Source organism: Muscardinus avellanarius (assembly GCF_963383645.1).
Source record: "Muscardinus avellanarius genome assembly, chromosome: 18".
NCBI lineage: Eukaryota > Metazoa > Chordata > Mammalia > Rodentia > Gliridae > Muscardinus > Muscardinus avellanarius.
Window position 1 is genome coordinate 27,217,678 of NC_137804.1, and position 20,188 is coordinate 27,237,865.

At 53.5% G+C, this 20,188-nt stretch overlaps 1 protein-coding gene across 2 annotated transcripts; it reads left to right on the forward strand.

The window, feature by feature from the left end:
* Positions 1-6,421: 6,421 nt before the first annotated feature.
* Positions 6,422-19,713, forward strand: WNT5A (Wnt family member 5A; the record flags this gene model as incomplete). 2 transcript variants are annotated; one of them, XM_080714954.1, is made up of 5 exons in its annotated part: positions 6,422-6,490; positions 8,731-8,864; positions 10,009-10,259; positions 14,793-15,085; positions 19,255-19,713. In XM_080714954.1, 5 exons carry the CDS (start codon positions 6,422-6,424, stop codon positions 19,711-19,713), a joined length of 1,206 nt encoding a protein of 401 aa, XP_080571080.1. The 2 variants fall into 2 exon arrangements, with proteins under 2 accessions (XP_080571080.1, XP_080571079.1); XM_080714953.1 differs by lacking the exon at positions 6,422-6,490 and adding an exon at positions 8,114-8,327.
* Between the last annotated feature and the right edge of the window lie 475 nt (positions 19,714-20,188).

The window sequence follows — 20,188 nt, forward strand, 5'->3', positions numbered from 1 at the left end:
ACGCCTGCACTTGGTCCTGGAGAGAAGACGACTGTGGGTTCCAGGTGCCTCCCTGGCATGTGGGCTCCTATGGCAGAGGAATTTCAAGCTACAGCCACTGGGCAGAACAGCTGGGTGAAGACAGAAGGGTGAAGGGATGCTGCCTAGGGGCAATTTGGCAGATGTGGAGATCCCCTTTGTCTATACCCCTGCCTCCCATGGGCAGATCTCATGGGGCAGTTGAAATGCCCATGGGTGCCCAGTGGTCAAAGCCAGAGTGGGTTGGAGGAAAGGAGGCACAAGAGGTGAAGTGGAGCGGTACCAAGGGAGCTTTGAGAACCATTTAAGAACCTTGGGCTCTCCTTAAGGCTGCATGCACTCTTGCTGAAAGAAATCCGGGCAGGGACACCTATCTCTGACATTTTGTAGGGAGCTCACAATGCCATTTTTGTGTTCCAGGCAAAGGAGTCAAGGGATGGGGAGGTTTCCATAAACCGGGACAAGTTAGAGACTGGAAAAGAAAGGGCTGGAACCTCCACCTGGGCACCCTTGGTGGCCAGCCTAGGTGGGGATGGGGGCAGCAGTGAAACGCCCAAACCGCCACCACTTAAAAGTACTGAGGCCGTGGATTTTTCACCTTAAGATCAAGTGCATGCCCATGGATGATGGAAATCGATCCGTCCTGCGTGCATGCGTGCTTGCGTGTGTGTGTGTGTGTGTGTGTGTGTGTGTGTGTGTCTTCCACCTTTGACCACTGGAGGATGGAAACGGCAAAGAACAAGAAGTGTGCTGCAGTGAGAGGCACTGTTTGGGGGGCGGCGCCCACCGAGTGCTGCAGGGAGGTGGACGAGAGTCCCATAACCCCGCCCCGCCGGAGTCCCAACAACCGCAGGCATCTGGACGAGTGGAGAAGTTCTGGAGCCCGGTTTGGCCGAACTTCGCAGTCTCCTCACCTGAGAACAGCCGCCAAGATCCGCGCGGCTTCGCCGGGTCGCAACCAGGCAGTTGTGCTACCAAACTCTACCATGCCGGCGGCTTTGCAGAATGTTTGCGCCAGCCAGTTCTGCAGCCCCGGAGCTTAGATACCCTCGCCATGGGGTAAGAATGAGGCCCCCCACGAGGTTCCATGCCAGGCCAGCAGTCTCTGCGGAGCTCCAGGGGAAGCGGTCTGGGGCGTGGCCAAGGATCCTTATGGAGAAGATGGGGTTCAGCCTCCCACTTTAGGGTTGGGGAGGTTGGGGTTCCCGCACTCTACTTTGGAAGCCGGGCAGCGGCTTTGGAAGAAGCGCAGCCAGCCAGGAGGCAGGCAGGCAGCAGCTGCGGAGTGGGGCTTCTCTCTTCCAGTAGTGCCTGGGGGATGGGGAGCCTAGAGAAGGGGGCCCAAAGGGTAGTGTACCCCGCCTCCCTCCCAGCACCCCAGCCCGTAATACAGCTTTAAAATCCTGCGGAGTTTGTCATAGGCCGGCCTCACCACGCATGCGCACAGGCAAAGTTGAGCGCGCCCCCCCCCCCTTTCCAGCCGCCTTTGGTTCTGCAACTTTTTTTTTTTTTTCTTCCCTGAGAACACCAGGGGAAAGAGGAGTCCAAAGAGAGGGAGGGAGAGAGGAAGGCCGTTGGCCAGGAGGGCCGGGGGGTGGGTGGGGGGGACGCGGTCCCCGCGGTCGGTCAGTCTGTCTTCGGGGCACCGGATCGCGTGGAAGCCGCGGCGGCTCCAGGCGCCGCCCCCGCCGCCCCGGGTCCGGTCCGCGCTCGCCCGCCCGCGAGCTCCTTCCGCCGCCGCCGGCGCCCGGCCGCCAGCCCGCGGACCCCGGCCCCGGCCCAGGGGCAGCGCCGCCGACCGTGGAGCGCCGGAGCCCAGCCGCCGGCGCCGAGTGCTGGCGCCCGCGCCCGCCCAGCCCCGGCCCTCCTCGCCTTCGCCCGGGAAAGGCGGGGAAAAGGGGGAGATCGAGCCGACCGGAGAAAGAAGGGGCGAGGAGCGCGAAGCCGACGCCTCCCCCGGGGCACTCGCCCGTGGGCCCCTCCACCCGCCGTGCGGCAGAAAGTTCGGAACCGACTTTCACCCCTTGTACGCCCCGTGTGTGCCAGACCCTAAAATGAAAGGACAAAATCTGGCGCTGACCCTCGCAGCTCTGATGGCGACTTGTGCGTTTTCAGCGGCATCTCCCGGAGAAAAAGCCACGCGCGCCTGATTGTTCTGGGGCCCCAGCGCTGCGGTGGGGGTGTGTTCGGGTGCGTGTCTCCGTGTGTGCACAGACGTCCACACGCTGACTCGCGGCGGCTGCAGGATCAGCCCCTGGAAGCGACGTTTCGGCCGCAGACCTGGAGAGGAGGAGCTGGAGATTAGGAGGCGTGAGCCGCCGGGACTTTGCAGGATCCGCGGTGTGAATGAACCGGGGGCACCTGGGCGCCGGGAGCACCCCCCTTCCCCCGCCTCGGGCCACAGTTTACTGGGGCACTTTTTCACCCTCTTGTGACGATTTTTTATTATTATTATTTGTTGTAAAGTCTTTTGCACAATCACGCCCACATTTGGGGTTGGAAAGCCCTAATTACCGCCGCCGCTGATGGACGTTGGAGAGGGAGCGCCTCGCCGCGGAACAGTCGCCTGCGCGCCCTCGCCGGACCCGCGGCTCCTCGCTCGCGCCCCGCGCGGCCCTGCCCGAGCTGCCCGCCCCAGCGCGCCGGCGCCCCCGCGGCCCCCGGGCGCACCCCGGCGCGGCCCCCGCTCCAGAGCCCAGGCCCGGGCGCCCGCGCCCGCTCCGGTCCACCGCGCCCACCCGACGCGCCCAGGAGGACCCCGCGGCCCCGCTCCCGACCGTGCCCCCCGGCTTAACGCGGCCGCCCCGCTCCGATTCCTCGGCCGCCCGCGCCCCGGCGGCCACTTCCTTCCCGCGCCCCCTCCCCTTCGCCATGAAGGTAGGTGTTCCGTGCGCCGCCGACGCTCGCTCGCCAGTTTTCTTTTTGTTTTGGAAGTTAGGCGAGTTCTCTCCACCGCTTCCTAATCCTCCATTGCTTCGAGCGCCTGGAGAGGGTGCACCCCAGCGTCGCGGGCAGGGACCGTCTCGGCTCCCTCCAGCAGCCCCCGCCGCCGCCTGGCTTCCCCGACACCTCTTCCAGTCGCACCGAACATTGTGCAAATCTTTTCTGCTTTGGAGAAAAAGTGGGGGAAAGCGATGGCAGACAAACTGAGTGCGGCTTAGGGACGACTTTCCCTTTACCCTGAGAATCTCGAGTCTAATTCACTCTGTATATTTCAGTAACAGGATAATGATTCAATTCAACAAATATTTATCAAGCGCCCACTGCGCGGGCACCGGGAGGGTGTGTGGCCAAGGGCTTGAAAAGAGAAGGGGACTTCGGGGTTGGGAGACCCGGCAGCAGCAGGGCTCGGGGCCAGGCACCCCACAGCCGCACACTCCCCGCCCCACCCACTCCCCGACCGAGGCCAGACTGCGGGCTTGTCCCCCAGACTAACCGGAGCGTTCTTTACAGGCCCCTGCGCCTTTAAGAGCGCCTGGCGGGGGGCCAGCGCGCACCCCGGAGCGGGGGAGCGGGGTCGCGTTATTAGCATTATTAGCCGCCACTGGGTGAGCCCGGGGACTCGGCCGAGGTGGTGGGGGCGGGGAGTAGTGGTCCCGGTGGCCCTAATCCCGCGGGTTGCGAGAGCGCCCCGACCCCCAGAGCCCAGAGCGCCAGGCCCTTTACAAACCCCCGGGCCTCCGCGTAGGGAGAGCGGGCGGGGGCCAGTTTGTGAGCTCGTGTTTGTTTTAATTGTCAGTTGTATGTTAAAGCCGAGTCACACACTCCGAGGGTCACCGAGAGTTCACTTTTACGAAAAGTTAACGTTTCTTCTTGCAGTACAACTCGCTTCTTTCCAGACTTTTACTCTGTCTGTCCTCCGAGCTTCCACATTTCCACTTTTCTTGGTCTTTCCCATTTTCATTTTTCTTTGGAATACAGTTAGCCTCGGTTCGGTACGAATATGTGTCCCCCCCCATATCCCCCCCAAAAGCACCCCCCCAAAAAAAGGGAAAAGTTAAAATAAAATCCAGAGCCCCACGGCCCCGTTTTACTTTGCCGTGCCTTCCTGGCTTCGAGGCCACATCTGTGTCCTCTTTCAGTAAATGGACAGCCCGCTGCTTGGAAGTAACTAACTTGGGACCTGCGTTGGGATCGCACCTCCTCGCCCCTGCCCGCTCCCCAACATTAGCGCGCTCCCTGGGAACCAGAAAGGGCTTTGGTCTGTAGACAGCCCCTACCCGGGAGCCCCGAGAGGCCGGGCCGCCGGGAGCGCACGACGCGGGCAGCCCAAGGTGAGGTGCGGGTGCCCAGTGCGCCGATGCGCGCCGGCACCTGGAGGCCGGGAGGCCTGGAGCCCAAGCCTCCCTCCCCCGGCTCCATCGAGGGAAGGCGTCCCTCACCATTCCCCCCTCGGAGGTCCTCCCCGGAGCGCTCCCGTGCGCGGGGTTCAGAACTTTGCGCACAGGACTCGGAGCGGTACCCGGCGTTCTCATCCCGCGCCGGCGGTGCCGGCTGCCCCCTGTTGGCAGACTTGAGGTAGGACGCCTGGGAGCAGGGCTCCTCGGAACCCGCAGGCTGCGTCTCTGCTTCCCCACCTCTGCCGCCCCTCACCCCTCCCGACAGCAGGCCCTCCCAGCACCGCCTCTCTGAAGGCCTAGAAGACTCTTGCTTTTTGCGTGGTCGCTGCAATAGAAAAGGGCCCTGGGTCTACTCCTGCAAAAGAGACTCGGGCAACCGGACTAAAGGTTGATAGCTTTTCTGGGCTTCAAATGAGGGGATCCTGCTAGAAAGCCTCAGTGAGGCCTCAGCTGTGTGGCCTCACCAGTTCCCTCAGTGCCCCCCCTCTGGGCCTCAGTTTCTTTATTTTTTTTTAAGTGGGGGTAAAACTGGTGAAACTTTCTCTAAAGATGGAAGGTTGGGTTGGTGTTTGATTTTTCCTCCTTCCATTAACACTGCTTACCTCCCCATAGTGTTGAGCCTGTGTGGATAGATTCAGACATCCCTACCTCCTGTAAGAAAGTATAAGTGGTGTGTGTGTGTGTGTGTGTGTGTGTGTGTGTGTGTGTGTGTGTGTTGGGGTCGGAAAAGCCCTGTGGAGGGGTGGGCCAGGGACAGGACCCAGGAGAACCTTTTCTGGCGCCTTCCTTCCTGACCTGCCTTTGGCCCTGGGACCAGGGCACTAGGAAGCTGATCAAGTGCTTTGCACAGATTCTGGCTCCATAGGGACCTTCTCCCTCTGGCTAATCCCTCCACCCCTCCACCCTTACACACACACACACACACACACACACACACACACACACGCACGCACACACACAGAGCTCTGGACATACATACCCCTGCCTGGGGCGACTGTAGCTATGCCCAGTATGCCCAGGCACCAGGCATGGGGAGCAGTAGCTCCTTTGCTCCCCAGAAAGCTGAGGCTTACTGGCCTGGGTTTCAGGACCTCCTCTTCCCTCTGGATTCCAGGCTGGGACTGTGTCCCAATTTTGTGGCTGCAACCTCCTTTTTTCCTTCCACAAGTTTCTTCATTTCTCTCATTGCCTTAGAGAGAGATCCGAGTGAGGAAAACAATTTTGCACCAGGAGTGGAGATTCTTCTTGGAGTTTCCCATCTTCCATTTGGTCACTGGGAGGAGAGCAGAGTCAAACCGACCTCTTCCGCCTAGTTGGCACACTTCATCTCCACCCCCAGACTTGGGCCCCAGATGTATGGTTTAGGAGAAGGGGATGCCCAGACCCAGTGAGATAGGCCCGGTGGCCGAGGGTTGAGGATCTGTGCTCAGTGCTTTCATGAGTTCTCTTAAGGAACCATCCTCTACTCTTGGGCACTGGGCACCTTTGCTGCATGTCCAGAAACTCCAGGTGGCCCAGGAACATCCTCCTATCAGCTTCCCTCGCCCCTCAGTACTCCAGGCCACCTCCCAGTTGACACATTTATTCTACATGGAAGTTATGTGTGAGAGGCTTAACCCTGGGCCACAGCATGGAGCTGCTCCGGGTTGGAAAACCCTCCCAAAGGCCCGAGCCATGCATGGGAGGAACAGAGCTCCAGGGGCTTTCCTGGGACCCTGTTGGGAAACTTTTAAGTTCATTCTTTAGGGAATTCGGCTTTTGGTCAGAATTTTTGTTTTACCCCTGGTGTGACCCGTCTTCAGAGGTCTTGGTTAAACAGATGACAACGTTTCACCTTACAGAGTGGATGTATGTATTAGTGAGCTCAGTTCGCCGTGGGTTCCCTGTATCTTTCAAAAGCGGGGGGGCTTTTCTGGGTCACAATGGGATTGGAGCAGGAAGAAGGCCAAGGTGTTTCCGGACAAGCGCGTAGGGTTAAGTGAAAGCGCTACTTGCTAGGCTCCCCGTAGGACACCCTGCCTACCCCTACCCTGGAGCTGCGGAGACCCGAGTCGCTGAACCAGATGGCTTCACTCCCAGTTGGCCTGGGTTCTGGGAACTGGTGGACTCGCCCCGGGGGCGTAGGGCCAGGAGTGGGTTCGGTTTGTGTGGCTTCGGCTCTAACAAAGAGATCCGCTGTAATCCCCCGAATCTGTTATCAATTTCTCCACTACCCGCGCCCCGCCCCGTGCGCCCCGCCCGTGGCGAGGCTCCGAAAGTGCCCGCACTGCCGCCCCGCCGGACAGTGTGAGGCCGCGGATTCGGAAACACGTCGCAACATGTGTGTCTGTGCACGCATGTAAGCGTGCAAATGTGCATAAGGCTGAGTGTATAATATGAATATGTGTGTCGGTGCGCAGCGTCTGTCGCCGTGGAGGAAAGTAGGCTTTGCAGCCTGGGCCTCCTGGAAAGGCAGACCTCGAAGCCCACCCCCTCCCCTGGAAGAAACTTGACACTTCGGTCTGGGGTGGGGGCGGTAGACTGAGCCTTCTCTCTCTTGCGCTGGGGAAACCCCAGCTTTCCAGGATGCGCCCCCAGCTTTGCGGTGCGTGGAGGACCACTGGGCCGTGGGCGCAGAGCCCTGGCTAGCTGGCGCAGGGAGCCACTTAAGCGTTTCTCTCCAGAAACCCAGAGGTGCTCGGCCGAAGGGGTGGCCAGAGGAAAAGCAGCCGCGGCGGCTGCAGGGTCCCTTGGCTGCCCCAGTGCCAGGTTCCCCTTCAGGCTCAGGTTCCCGGCAGGCCCCTTCTGCCGCCTGGAGGAGACGGATCCTTCCCTTTCTTCTCTTCTCTTCTCTTCTCTTCTCTTCTCTTCTCTTCTCTTCTCTTCTCTTCTCTCTCTCTCTCTCTCTCTCTCTCTCTCTCTCTCTCTCCTTTCCTGGGGTAAGGGGCTCCCTAGGGGCTGCAAGCAGCGCCGCCCCGTATAATTACACTTCTGAGAAAGGGGGCTTTTGGAAACTCGCACCACCCACCCACCCGCACTGTCCTAGCTCGGCCGCCACCGCCTACAGGTGGAGAAGTCGCGGGTGGGGAGGAAGGCAGTGGAAGCTTCCTCCTAGGCTGCCGCGGAAATCCTGAAGGAAGCTGCAGGCGGGCGGGGACGGATCCCAGCGCCCTGAGACCTGGGGCAGAGCTGCGGGGCTTCTCGGGCCCCTCCAGGAACCCGCCTCCATGGCCCTGGCCTCCCCCTGCCTTCTGCCTTTCGGGCTGAGCGACCCGAGTCAACTTGAGCTGGAGAGGCCAGGCTGCAGGCGGGTGGCGGGGTCCCAAGGCCAGGATCGATGGAGAAGTGGTAGCCAACGCCCGACGGGACTGAAGAAGAGAAACTCAAGTCCCTCTGGGCTGCCTTTCTTTCCCTCTCCCTTTCCCTCTGGCGTGGGGGCAGGAGGGAGAGTGAAAAGTTAGAATCTGGGGGAAAAGTTGTGGGAAGCTGAAAGAATTCTCTCCCAGAATGGCGGGACCCAGACCCCTTTCTTTCCTCTGGAGTTCCAGCCCTTCCTTCAATCCGAGTCGGCGCCACGGGCGGGCGGGAGGGGGCCGTGGGGGTGGGGGCACTCTTTTCCGGTTCCTTTAGTTGGAAGCGCAGACCTCTCTTCCCATTACTCCCTACCCCCCATATTCTCCCCACCCCAATATGCCCGAAGAGTCTCAGAAAGGAAACCCAGGCTGCTCTTCCGCATCTGGAAGTGGCTTTCCCCCAAATCGGCCCGTAAACTGATTATGAAACATACGATGTTAATTCGGAGGGAGCTGCGTTTCCCAGCTGGGCACTCTCGCGCGAGCCGTCCCGGGGGGCCTCGCCCCCACCCCTGCCCTTCCCTCCCGCGTCCTGCCCCCCACCAGAGCTAGCCACCCCGCCTCCTCCACGCCGCCCGCTCCACTCCTCCTGCCCGCCCATGGAATTAATTCTGGTTCCACTTGTTGCCCGGCCCAGGTCTGGGAGAGGACCCGGTTGGTGGCGGGCTCCGGAGTGCGCTGCCCTGCCGGAGCTCTGCGCGGACCACAGGGAAGCCAGGGGGTGCGGGACTGGAGCGCGCAAGGAGGAGGCCGCGCCTGGCACCCGGGCTTTGACTCAACAGCATCGAGACATGTTTGTAATCGCTGGCGTGCCCCGTGCGCAGGATCCCAGCGAAATCAGATTTCCTGGTGAGGTTGCGTGGGTGGATTAATTTGGAAAAAAGAAACTGCCTATATCTTGCCATCCAAAAACTCACGCGGAGGAGAAGCGCAGTCAATCAACAGTAAACTTGAGAGACCCCGGATGCTTCCGTTGTTTAAACTTGTATGCTTGAACAGTATCTGAGAGGCAATAAACATCTGCTTTCTTCCCTCTCCAGAAGTCGATGGGAATATTAAGCCCAAGAGTGGCTTTGAGGACGGCTGGAAGTGCAATGTCTTCCAAGTTCTTCTTAATGGCTCTGGCCATATTTTTCTCCTTCGCCCAGGTTGTCATAGAAGCCAATTCTTGGTGGTAAGTTCATTCTGTGTGCAAATTCTTTTTTCTTTCGGATTAGTTTCTCTGATGCTCTGATATTTAAAGATGGATAGTGCATTTATATAATGCATATGCATATATATTATTTATATCTATTTTAAATCAGAATTTCCTTTTAACTTGCAAATATCTAAAGCTTATCTTCAGCTCCCTAGAGAATAGGGACCTATAAATCTAGGGCCTCTTCTATGTGGCTCTTGTTCAGATGCGTACTTGTAGCCCATCCTGTAATAAAAGGGAACAGAAATTCACTTCTCTGAAAATTGTAAGCCTGTCTATAAAACTTACCTTTTTTCACCTCTAGGTAGTAAAAGTGAGTTTCAACTTTTATTTTCTGTCACTTGAGGTTATTAACCTAGAGAATCTAAAGCAGCGGAGTCCTAGGAAGACTTCTTAAACTCCAAGCGGAGAAGTGTTTGAGCTTAAAATTTGATCAAAAGGAGGTGAACTTGAAGCAGTCAAATGTCCCTTAAATGGAGGTTTCTTCTGGAAAGGCCTTAGAGACTGCAATATATCCAGAGGATTATTTTTGACGGCGTTCTGGATATTTTCCCCCCGTAAATGAATAGCATTTTTCTGTCTGTCAAACATGACTTGTGCTCACTGGATACCCTGTCTTGGGTCCTTCACAATCACATAAGGAGCCCTTTTAAAGTATCCAGAAGCATGGAGATTTTTCTTCCATCTGTATAACTTGTCCCTCTGTTCTATCCATCGAAAGTAACTGCTGTCTCCTGCCCATGTCTGATTGTGCCTATTTCATCATCCATGCATATTTAAGGCAGATCTGTCCACTGTGAGCACCGAGTGAGTCACTTTTTCTAAGGTCAGAGGCTGGTCCCTGAAACTGCCATCTCTCCCCTTTTGGAGTGGATTTTAGAAATGTTGGTTCTGGTGCAGGGCGGTGGGGCAAGTGGGACGGGGACTCCACAATACCTCCGTTTTCTGAGTGGAGTTTAAACAGAGGAGTTCTATGAGGCCCTCCTCATACTTTGTCATGAGACAAGCAGGAGAGAAAAAGCATCTGTTTGCTTAAAACTCAGTATTGCTGACATGCTTTCAGGGGGCCTGCCTCCAGAGTTCACGTAAATCTTAAATGCACATCTCCCCCCCTTTGCAGGTCGCTAGGTATGAATAACCCTGTTCAGATGTCAGAAGTATATATCATAGGAGCGCAGCCTCTCTGCAGCCAGCTGGCAGGACTTTCTCAAGGACAGAAGAAACTCTGCCACTTGTATCAGGACCACATGCAGTACATCGGAGAAGGCGCGAAGACAGGCATCAAAGAATGCCAGTACCAGTTCCGCCATCGGAGGTGGAACTGCAGCACGGTGGATAACACCTCTGTCTTTGGCAGGGTTATGCACATAGGTAGGAAATCACTTAAAACACATCGAAACTTTTCCCCCCCTAGAACAGGGCTTTGGTGTTTGCTTGCATGTTTGAGGAAGAAGGTGCCTTCCAGCTTGGGTGACGGTCAGGACTGGCAATGGGGTTTCTCAAAACTAGACGGGGAAAGTGGAATCCTCTTGCTGCTAGTTTAAATGTAAAGACTCCTTTTGACTGTCTGAAGTTTCTTAAGCCACCAATTCAAATGGACCAGGCATTGAACAAAAAATTGGCATCTTTCAAAATGCTGGATAGGTTGGAAGTGAGCAAGGTTTTAATTTGCCTAATATAGATGTTTCCTGAGGCTACAACGATATATATGTTAAAAGCTTTATTTTTAGTCCCAGAAAGAATTTTAATTAGAAGTGATCCGATTTACGTGTGTGATTTTGACAATCAACAGAAAAGCATATGCTTGGGCTCTCAACCTAGCAGCTTAAAAAAAGTTTTAAGTGTGTTGCTCACGGCCTGATTTAGTTTGTTTAAAAATGTTGTTGGTCTTGTTGTTCCATTCAGAGAGGAGATACCATTTAAACAAGGCTAAAGGCAAAAAATTTGAAAAATCACTTGGCCTCTGGTTTTGTTTAATGGTCTAGGATCCTACTTGACAGATGTGGCCCTATGTGTGTTTCCTAATGTGAATATTTTAGGTTTCTTTACTTTTATGCAAACGAGCCCTTATAATTAATATGACTGCAGTGACTCTGAAAATAAGGAGCAATTTATCAAAGCAATTAACTGTTTATGGTGACTGAAGATACAAAGTTAGCTTAATATCCATCCCGGATGGGTAAAATGCTTTCCACAAAACGCTGAAAAGTGCATTCATGGAGAACAAAAAAGAGTTGTCAGTCGATGTTTGAGCCAAGGGGCTTCATAAACTAAAATAATACAGAATTGGAAACCGTTTTTCTAACTGAGTGGGAAAATGGCCTGTAGCCCCAGCCTGCAAGTTTCATAGGGCTTTGTCCTTTCTGTTAATGATTAAAATGTGCTAATGTATATACTGGGATGAATGGAGGAGCTAAGCTTCAGGAACACAGGCGTGGGCCCTGCTTATGGACCATCAGATGCAGTTAACTGGGCTGTAGTGGAGACTTAATTCTGCTTTCCAATATTGAGCGAGTGAACTACAGACTTTAAAAACTCTATGGGAATGGTTACAGATCAGCCTTCCGCCTTCCTTTGTATTCCTCCTCAACTGCCTGCCTCTCAAACAACGGAGCTGCTTTTTTGCATGGATATGAGTTAACAAAAATCTCTGATGATAACTGGGAGAAAAATAGCAGTTGGAACTGTTTTTCTGTGTAGTCACCCGAACATAGCTTTGATTTAACGTTTTCTTCTCATCTTCATATACGACCTGTTTGGGGCCAAAATGTTCAGAAAAAGCTATCATTACTAAGTGAATTGGAGTTCTGCTGGAGATTTATTTTAAATGCTTTCCAAGATTCAAAGAGCCTGTTCCTCCGGCGGAGGAGCAGAACGCTTGGCACAAGGGCCTACACTTAATTGGCCCTGCACAAGTACAACGTCTAGTCCTCAGCTGTGGGGATGTGGGTGGGAGGGGACCCTCCCAGAGGCTGCCCTGTGGCCTTTCTGGATGTTTTGGGAAGCTAGATGATGCCCTGGAAGATAAGAGCAGGCCCCAACTTCCGTGGCCCAAAGCCGGCAGACATTAGTATTTCAGAGCAGAAAGTTGGTGGCTGGTGGTAGGACAATATGCAGCCTTTTTCTTTTTTCTTTTTATTTGACTCAAAAGATGGAGAGAAGGAATTTGTATAGGTTTTTATGGGAAAGGAACATGGACCGAACTGTTTTCACTTTTCCACTTCACTGTACGTTTAAAGTGAATGAGCTAAAGGAAAAATTAAAAGACCTCTGATGTCCCAGGTGTGTATGTGCCCATCCCGAGCACGCAGCAGCCCAGAGACAGGGAGAGTTCGGTCTAGCTGGTGAAAACCTGACCCCGGAGGGGCCAGTGTCTGAGCCGCTTAGCTGTCCCCTCTGACCCATCCTCCACTCTTTTTTTGAGGTGCCCTTGGCTCGGAGGCATGGTGCACCATTGCCTCATGGGGCCCACTCTTCATTTTTGAAACGTTCCCATTTTTCATCATGCTACCATTTCTTTCCCCATTTGTTCCCTCGTCTTGTCTTTGTTTCCACACTACAAAAAGATAGGCCAGGAAGGCACCATGTTTATGGGATGTAAGGACCCAAGTAGATGTAGATTGCATGCAGAAAAACCCAACTCAGTCAGCAGGATCCCAACCAGGGTGGCCAGAGCCTTAGGCTGGTAGCCCAAGAGCGCTTTTCAAACCGACGTTGGTGCTGTGCTGAGCAGGCAGCTTAGAGATTTCTACCAGGTTTGTGTTCGGGTTGGGGGGTGGATGCGGAAATCCAGAAATGCTCAAGATAGACTTAATGAAAAAAAGCAGTATTTGTGTTTTGTGCAAAGCCCTTTATGCTCTGTGTACTCAAAGAACAGTGTCTTATTTCTTGCTGTCCTCAGAGGATCCTTTTATCCTCTCTTCCTTTATCCACATCCTCTTTATTCTACAAATCTCCTGTCCAGGGCCACAACATTTTCGGTATTATCAGCGTTAATCCTGAAATAACTCACTAGAATCTGTCCCTCTCCGCCTGTTTCTACTCCCCCAGCACCCTCTCCTCTCTAATTTGGCCTAAATAGATAGAGCGTCTCTGGAACTTTCTGAATCTTCCTGCCAACCACCAGCACACTTCTCAAGTTATTCATTTTTAAAAAGGGGAAGGCTATGTGGTGAATCAAAACTATTATCATTCCTGGAAGGGGGTGTCACAGTAGCTACATTGGAAATGTGGAGCGGGGGAGTCCGAGGAAGGGTGGCCTGCCGGGGGCTTGTGTTAGCATGGCATCCTCCTGCAGAATGGGCCTTCTGCTTGGCCAGGTCCTGCTCCAGGCTGTCCTCAGGCTCTCCTCCCAAGACAGTAAGCGCAGGGGAAAGGGATCCTGGTGCCTGGATTTCAGCACCCAAAGGGGCCTTCCTGCCAGGTCTTCTTCAATACCCCTATTTTGCAGTTGAGGAGAGCGGGTCCCTCTCATCTCACCCCAGGTCGGGCAGCTGGCTGAGGGTTAACGCTTTGTCTTTCATAGCACACACTTATTAAGTGGCTTCTGGTGGCCTGTAGGAACGCCTCCACGTACAAGCAGAACTCAAAGTAGTCTAGGATCACCTTCATATCCCTTCTCACAAACAGGGTTCCTATAAACAGGGAAGGAGATAGTCTTAACTAGTTTGGGGGAAGGAGAGAACTTTTCCCCCTTTCCCCTAGGGTGTGTGTGTGTGTGTGTGTGTGTGTGTGTGTACGCGCACATGTGCACATGCTTTCCCTTTTTGCTGTCATTCCCACACCTTGATGCAAAGGCTGTCTGGGGTGGTTGGAGAGGTTGCTTTGAGGAACAACAGACTGTGTAAAGTAGACACTCAGATTCTTGAATGAGAAGTATCAGGCCCATCATTTTGGGGACTTAAGAAGCAAGTTTTATTTGTAACTCTCTATGAACAGTTTTAGAATCGTTCCCTGGGAAGTTAAGAGCCTTATCCAGAGACAAACTGTGTTGCCTGGTGGAACAGGAGGGGACTCACAGCTGCCATGGAGAAGGAGGGCCACCAGGCAAAACCAGTGTGGCCGCGGCAGTGTCTGCCTTAGATTGGGGGCCTCACAGATTCAGAGGCTCCAAGCCTCACACACTCTATGCTCCTACTCAAAATGAAAATAACCCCAAACGCTGGAGTGAAGGTAGAGGAAGTCTAGCCCGATTCTGAGCTCATTCAATGACTTCTTTCATGTGCATTTTTGGAAATAAGAAGTTTTGAATATCTTCAAAAGAGCTGCAGAGAAAATCAATCCCTCGTTGGACTCTGGCCTTAGGTGCTGAATTGTCCAGGGAAGGCAGCACATCTGCTGGTCCTTGGTTGCTTGTTGCCCCTCTGTGCCCTGTGGCTGGGGATGTCTTGGCTCCCCTTGAGGTGGGCCCAGGATCTTGGTGTGTGCTGGGGCTGGGGCTCATCATAAGCAGCCAGTCTGAGGGTGCTCTGCCTGCCCCCCTGCAGGGCTGCAGTGTTTGGGGGCCCTCCCTTTCTACCTCCCACTGGATGCCCAGGGCTGGTGTGTCAGGGCCTCACCCTGCCTCTTAGCCAGGCCTAGGGACTGCGTGCCTTTAGGTTTTAGGGTAACTTTCCCTGTCTCCCTTCCTCTAGTTCCCCAACAGGGCCAGGGACTGCAGATGTCCTTGGGGGGGTCACCCTGCACCCTTCTTCCATACCCTGTGGGGAGGCCCATGCCTGACATCCTGGGGCCTGGCCACTCCCTGCACACAGGGGTCCTGGGCTGCTGTGTGCTGGGGCTCCTTTGGCCCTCCAGGGGACAGGGGTTCTGGCTGCTCTGTGGGTGGCTTTTTCTGCACCCGGGGGAGGAAGGCGGGCGGGCGGAGTGGGCAGGCAGCCCGGTGACCCCATGTCTCACCCGCAGGCAGCCGCGAGACAGCCTTCACTTACGCGGTGAGTGCAGCAGGGGTGGTGAACGCCATGAGCCGGGCCTGTCGAGAGGGCGAGCTGTCCACTTGCGGCTGCAGCCGCGCCGCGCGCCCCAAGGACCTGCCGCGGGACTGGCTCTGGGGCGGCTGCGGAGACAACATCGACTATGGCTACCGCTTCGCTAAGGAGTTTGTGGACGCGCGGGAGCGGGAGCGCATCCACGCCAAGGGCTCCTACGAGAGCGCGCGCATCCTCATGAACCTGCACAACAATGAGGCGGGCCGCAGGGTGAGTGCCTCCCGCTGCTCTGCCCCTTTTTCTGTTTTCCTCCAGCCCTGGACCTCCAAGCTACACCTGTAGCCCATTTTATCCTTTATTTTGAAACAGAGTCTCCCTAAATTTCTGAGTCTGGCCTCGAACTGGTGACCCCCCTGAGTCAGTGTCAGCCTCCCAAGTACTGGATTACAGGTGTGTGCCATCACACCTGGCTAGCCTTCCTTTCTGGCTTCCCTTCTTCCTTGTCTCTCTTCTCTCCCTCCTTTGCCCCTCCCCCAACTCCTCCTCCTAAGGGACTCTGGAGAGGGGTCCATGCCTTGGAAAGGCCTCTAGGGGCGAATCATCCCACCTGAACCCCCAGCCAGCATTTGCCTGAAAAATCTCTTCCCTGCTTTTTGGTCGGTCCTCAGTACCATTGCCTAGTAGAGCAAGCCCAGAAATAAATAGTTAATGGCTTTCTCCCTCCTCCCTAAAGGTATTTGTTTGTTAGATTGCAATTTAGGGGAAAGCATTCAGATTTGTCCTTGTGAGGCACCCACTGAGAAAGGCTTCACCCCAGCTTTTCTCTTTCTCTCCTCTCTTTTCCCTGTCCGCCCTTTGTCATTAGATAGCAGGCCCCATGGGTTGAGGGTTTTTGAAAAGGGCTTTTCTAGGAAAACAACAGCATTTTTAGCAGTGTGGAATTTTATAGGTCTGACCATCAGGCCAATCACAGGGTGGCTCTGGAGAGAAGAGAACAGCGGTCATGGTCATGCCCAGAGAGGCTCGTCCGTCCGTCCGTCTGTCTGTCCATCCGCGGCCCTCATGAGTTGCCCGGGCCCGCTCTTTCCTTCCCCTGGTGGGGATATGAAAAGCTACTCCACAATAGTTCAAAAGACCCTTTTTCCCCCTGCGGTTAAACACATGGCACTTTATGGCTGCTTTAAAATGAAGGGGTGAAAACTTTTCTTAACTTTGGCAGCATTGAAAACCAGGGCCATTATTTTTTCACAGAGCCCAAGGTAGGTGCCAGGAACTTTCTGGTCAGAGATTTCACTCTTCTGTATTTTGGGGTGAGGAAAGGAAGATAATCACAGAGTAGACTGTGGAGGACTGGAAGGAGCTCTAGGACTCCCCAGCCCCACACCCTCACTTCAAAGATTGGGAAACTGAGGCCAAGGAAACTGCTCATGGCCATGAAAAAAACATCAGATGGATTGACACAGAAGCCTGGGCTCCTTGGTGTTAAAAATCCCTGCACCACAGCTGAGGGCTGCAGGACCAGCGGTTAGGGGATTAGAAAACCATAGGTGTAAATTCAGTCCCCCCCCCTTTTTGCTTTCAAAGCCTGTTTCTCCATTTCTGTGTCCGTCAAAGGGGTCTGAGGACCGAGAGCAGGCAGTAGTCGAACTGGATGAAATTGCGAATACTTGACCATGTACGACTTACAATATTATTTAATTTGGTTCCATCTAAGGTTTTAGTTTAATGTTGGTCAGTAGTAAGTGCCTGATAAATGATCACTTACTTATTGGATATTATGGAGTCAAAAATGTAGGGAAATCAGAGATGATGTAGGTACTTTCATCTCACTTATTTTCTGTTAAACATTTGGGGGCATCAGGAAGTGATTAAACTCTGCAGGATTTTGCCCGTGCTGCCCTAGGAGTGACGAATGTGTGGCCTTCCCTTTTCTTTTTTAAAATGTTTTTATTAGTGCATTTTGGTCATACATCTTAATGGGGTACAAGATGGTAGAGGCATACATACATTCCCTTTCTGAGGTCACCCCCTGCTCCAGGGCCTGCAGTATGGGTTGATCTGGTGAGGTTTCAGCCCCATTCTCTCTGGAATCCCATAAGACCTGGTGACAGTGTACATATGATGCCCCAGTATGCTGCTGAGCAGAAATGCCTCTCAGACAGAGGTGTGGCCAACTCTTCGGAAGCCACCCCTGGGTGCACCTATGGTCCATGCTCTCAGCCATCTCTAGAACCTCTGACACTTTTCTCCTATAGAAAAATCATCAGGGGCTTGACAACCAAGGGAAGAGGGTCAGGAAATGTCTAAGTGGCAAGGGGAATTGAAAAGCACCTTTACTTTTATAATTGCACCTAAGACATTGGGTAGGAGATTTAACTGATTATTTAGGGTACATTCTGTCATTGGAGCAGGGAGCTGAATTTGGATCCTGGTGTGTGAGGTTACATTGAAGACGGCTTTTCTCTAGGATGGCAGAGCTGGGGGTGGAAAGTTGGACACTGTGCCAGAAAGTCATATTAGAATTTCCCCAGGGCCTTTGCTTTTTATTTTCCTCAAAGGGGAGCAAAGGTTAAATATGTTTGCAAAACCTTTCTCAAACTAGCAGAGTGCCTGAAAGTCTTTATGTCAAGAGAATACACTGTTAAAGGAAAGCTCATAAGGACTCCCAGAGGAGAGAGGAAGCCATTGGGCTAGAACGGGTTTCTAGGCTCCTGGCAGGCCCTCACCAGCACACCCACGCCCCGTGGACCCTGCAAGGCCCCTGGCATCGGGAACTGTGGACAACAGGCACCATAAATCGGCCACCACCACCTCCCAGACAGCTGGGCACTGCTCTGTGGGGCCAGGCCCTTGGGCACTGCTCCTGGGAGGCCTGAGATGACTGGGCACAGGCCCAGAGCCACGGTCACCCTGAAGTAAGACCAAATTTATTTCTGGGTCTGGAGCACCAAGCACTTTTTGTGCCTCTTCTAATTTTATCCTTCTAAAAGTGCTGGGAGGTTGGTATCTCACAGTCCCCTTGATAGATGAAAAAGGGACTCTTACAAAGGTGTAGGCAGTTGCAGAAGTCAAGGGCAGGGGCAGGAATAGAATCCATGTGTTCCTGGTCCCGGGATGGGTGCTCTTGACTGGGGCAGGGTTAGTGAGCAGAGTCGGGGCTGTGTAGGAAATCGGAATGAGGATACCAAGATCCAGGCTGTTTCTCCGACATGCTTAGCCGTGCATCCTCAGCAGGTCACCTACCCTCTCGGTTTCACTGTGTGGTCCTCGAGTGCATCTCATGTTGCAAAGCTGCTGGGATGAGTAAATGAAATTGAGAGTCTAAAGGTTTCAGTGGTGCCTGGGATGCAGCAAGGATAGTGGGGGTGGGTGAAGAGTGGATCCCAATGCCCCTGAGGGTGAATCCTTCTCAATTCCACATGTACTAGCTGCACACCCATGTGATATTACTGAGCGTGGGCTTGGAGTCCAGCTTCCTGGGTTCACATCTTAGCACTTCATACTCACCAGTTGGAATTAATCTCTGGGCCTCCCTTTCTTTCTCTGTGAAATGGGCATGATAATGGCATGCTTCCAGGCCTGGTGAGGATTAACCCAGGCGGTGGTATAAGGAATTGTGAATCATCTCTGGGGTCCTTGTACTTGTGTTACTGCTAATGCTTCCCTGCAAAAGAAGAAGCAACTGGACCATTTTCCCTGTTCCCATTCAAAAACTGTGTGGGATCCAGGCATGGTGGTGCATGCCTATAATCCAGTACTTGGGAGGCTGAGACAGGAGGATCACAGGTTCAAGACCAGCCTCAGCAATTTAGCAACGCTCACAGCAACTTAGGGAGATCCTGTTTCAAAATAAAAAAATAAAACATAGCAGAGTGTTAGCTCAGAGATGGAATACTCCTGGGTTCAATACTCAGCATCACAAACCAATCGACCAGCCAACCAACCAACCAACCAACTAACCAGTTTATGTGGGCTAAAAGGATATTTACCATGGGTAATTTTTAAATAAGGCAACACAAGCCAGGCATGGTGGCCCACACTTGTAATCCCAGTACTTGGGAAGCTGAGACAGGAGGATCACACAGGTTCAAGGCCAGCCTGAGCTCTTAGTGAGGTTCTCAGCAACTTAGTGAGACTGTGTTTCAAAAGAAAATATAAAATAGGTCGGGGGTATAGCCTGGAGGTAGAGGCCCCTGGGTTCCATCCCCAGGACCACATAAATAAATAAATAAATAAATAAATAAATAAATAAATAAAACAAATAAATAAAATAAATAAATAAGGCAATACAGGCTTTTAGTAGGCAAAAAGGAGCGGGAAGTAGGTAACAGCCCCTAACCCAGAATGTGGGGAGGAGTTTTGCTAACAGCCTATGCCTGCATCTTGGTCTCTCTGAGAATTTGCACACTCACCATTCCTTTTGCCTCCCCCACCCCCAGACGGTGTACAACCTGGCCGACGTGGCCTGCAAGTGCCACGGGGTGTCCGGCTCGTGTAGCCTCAAGACGTGCTGGCTGCAGTTGGCAGACTTCCGCAAAGTGGGTGACGCCCTGAAGGAGAAGTATGACAGCGCGGCGGCCATGAGGCTCAACAGCCGGGGCAAGCTGGTGCAGGTGAACAGCCGCTTCAACTCGCCCACCACGCAGGACCTCGTCTACATCGACCCGAGCCCCGACTACTGCGTGCGTAACGAGAGCACCGGCTCGCTGGGCACGCAGGGCCGCCTGTGTAACAAGACGTCGGAGGGCATGGACGGCTGCGAGCTCATGTGCTGCGGCCGCGGCTATGACCAGTTCAAGACGGTGCAGACGGAGCGCTGCCACTGCAAGTTCCACTGGTGCTGCTACGTCAAGTGCAAAAAGTGCACAGAGATCGTGGACCAGTTCGTGTGCAAATAGTGGGTGCTCGCCGGTCACCCAGCCCCACTCCCACGACCCACGACCCACTTATTTATAGAAAGTACAGTGATTCCGGTTCTTTTACTTTGATAAAGATATTTTTTATTCTTCCCCAAGAATTACAACCAGGACCATATATATATATTTTCTCTCTTTCTGTCCTGTTACCATCTAAGAACTCTGTGGTTTATTATTAATATTATAATTATTATTTGGCAATATTGAGGGGTGGGAACCAAGTAAAATATATTTATTTTGTGGATCTTTGAGAAGGTAATACATGGCTTTTTCTGCTCATAAAGGATGAGGGGGAATAGCACACACCCCAGGTTAGTTGTGTGGACGTAGTACACGTCTGGAAGGAGTGGAAATGTAGTACACCTTCTTTTCTCAAGTATGGCTTCGTAGAGGTGGGCAGGATAGGTTGGAAGAGGGGGGCACGAATCTATGCATGATTCTGCTTACGTGACCAAAA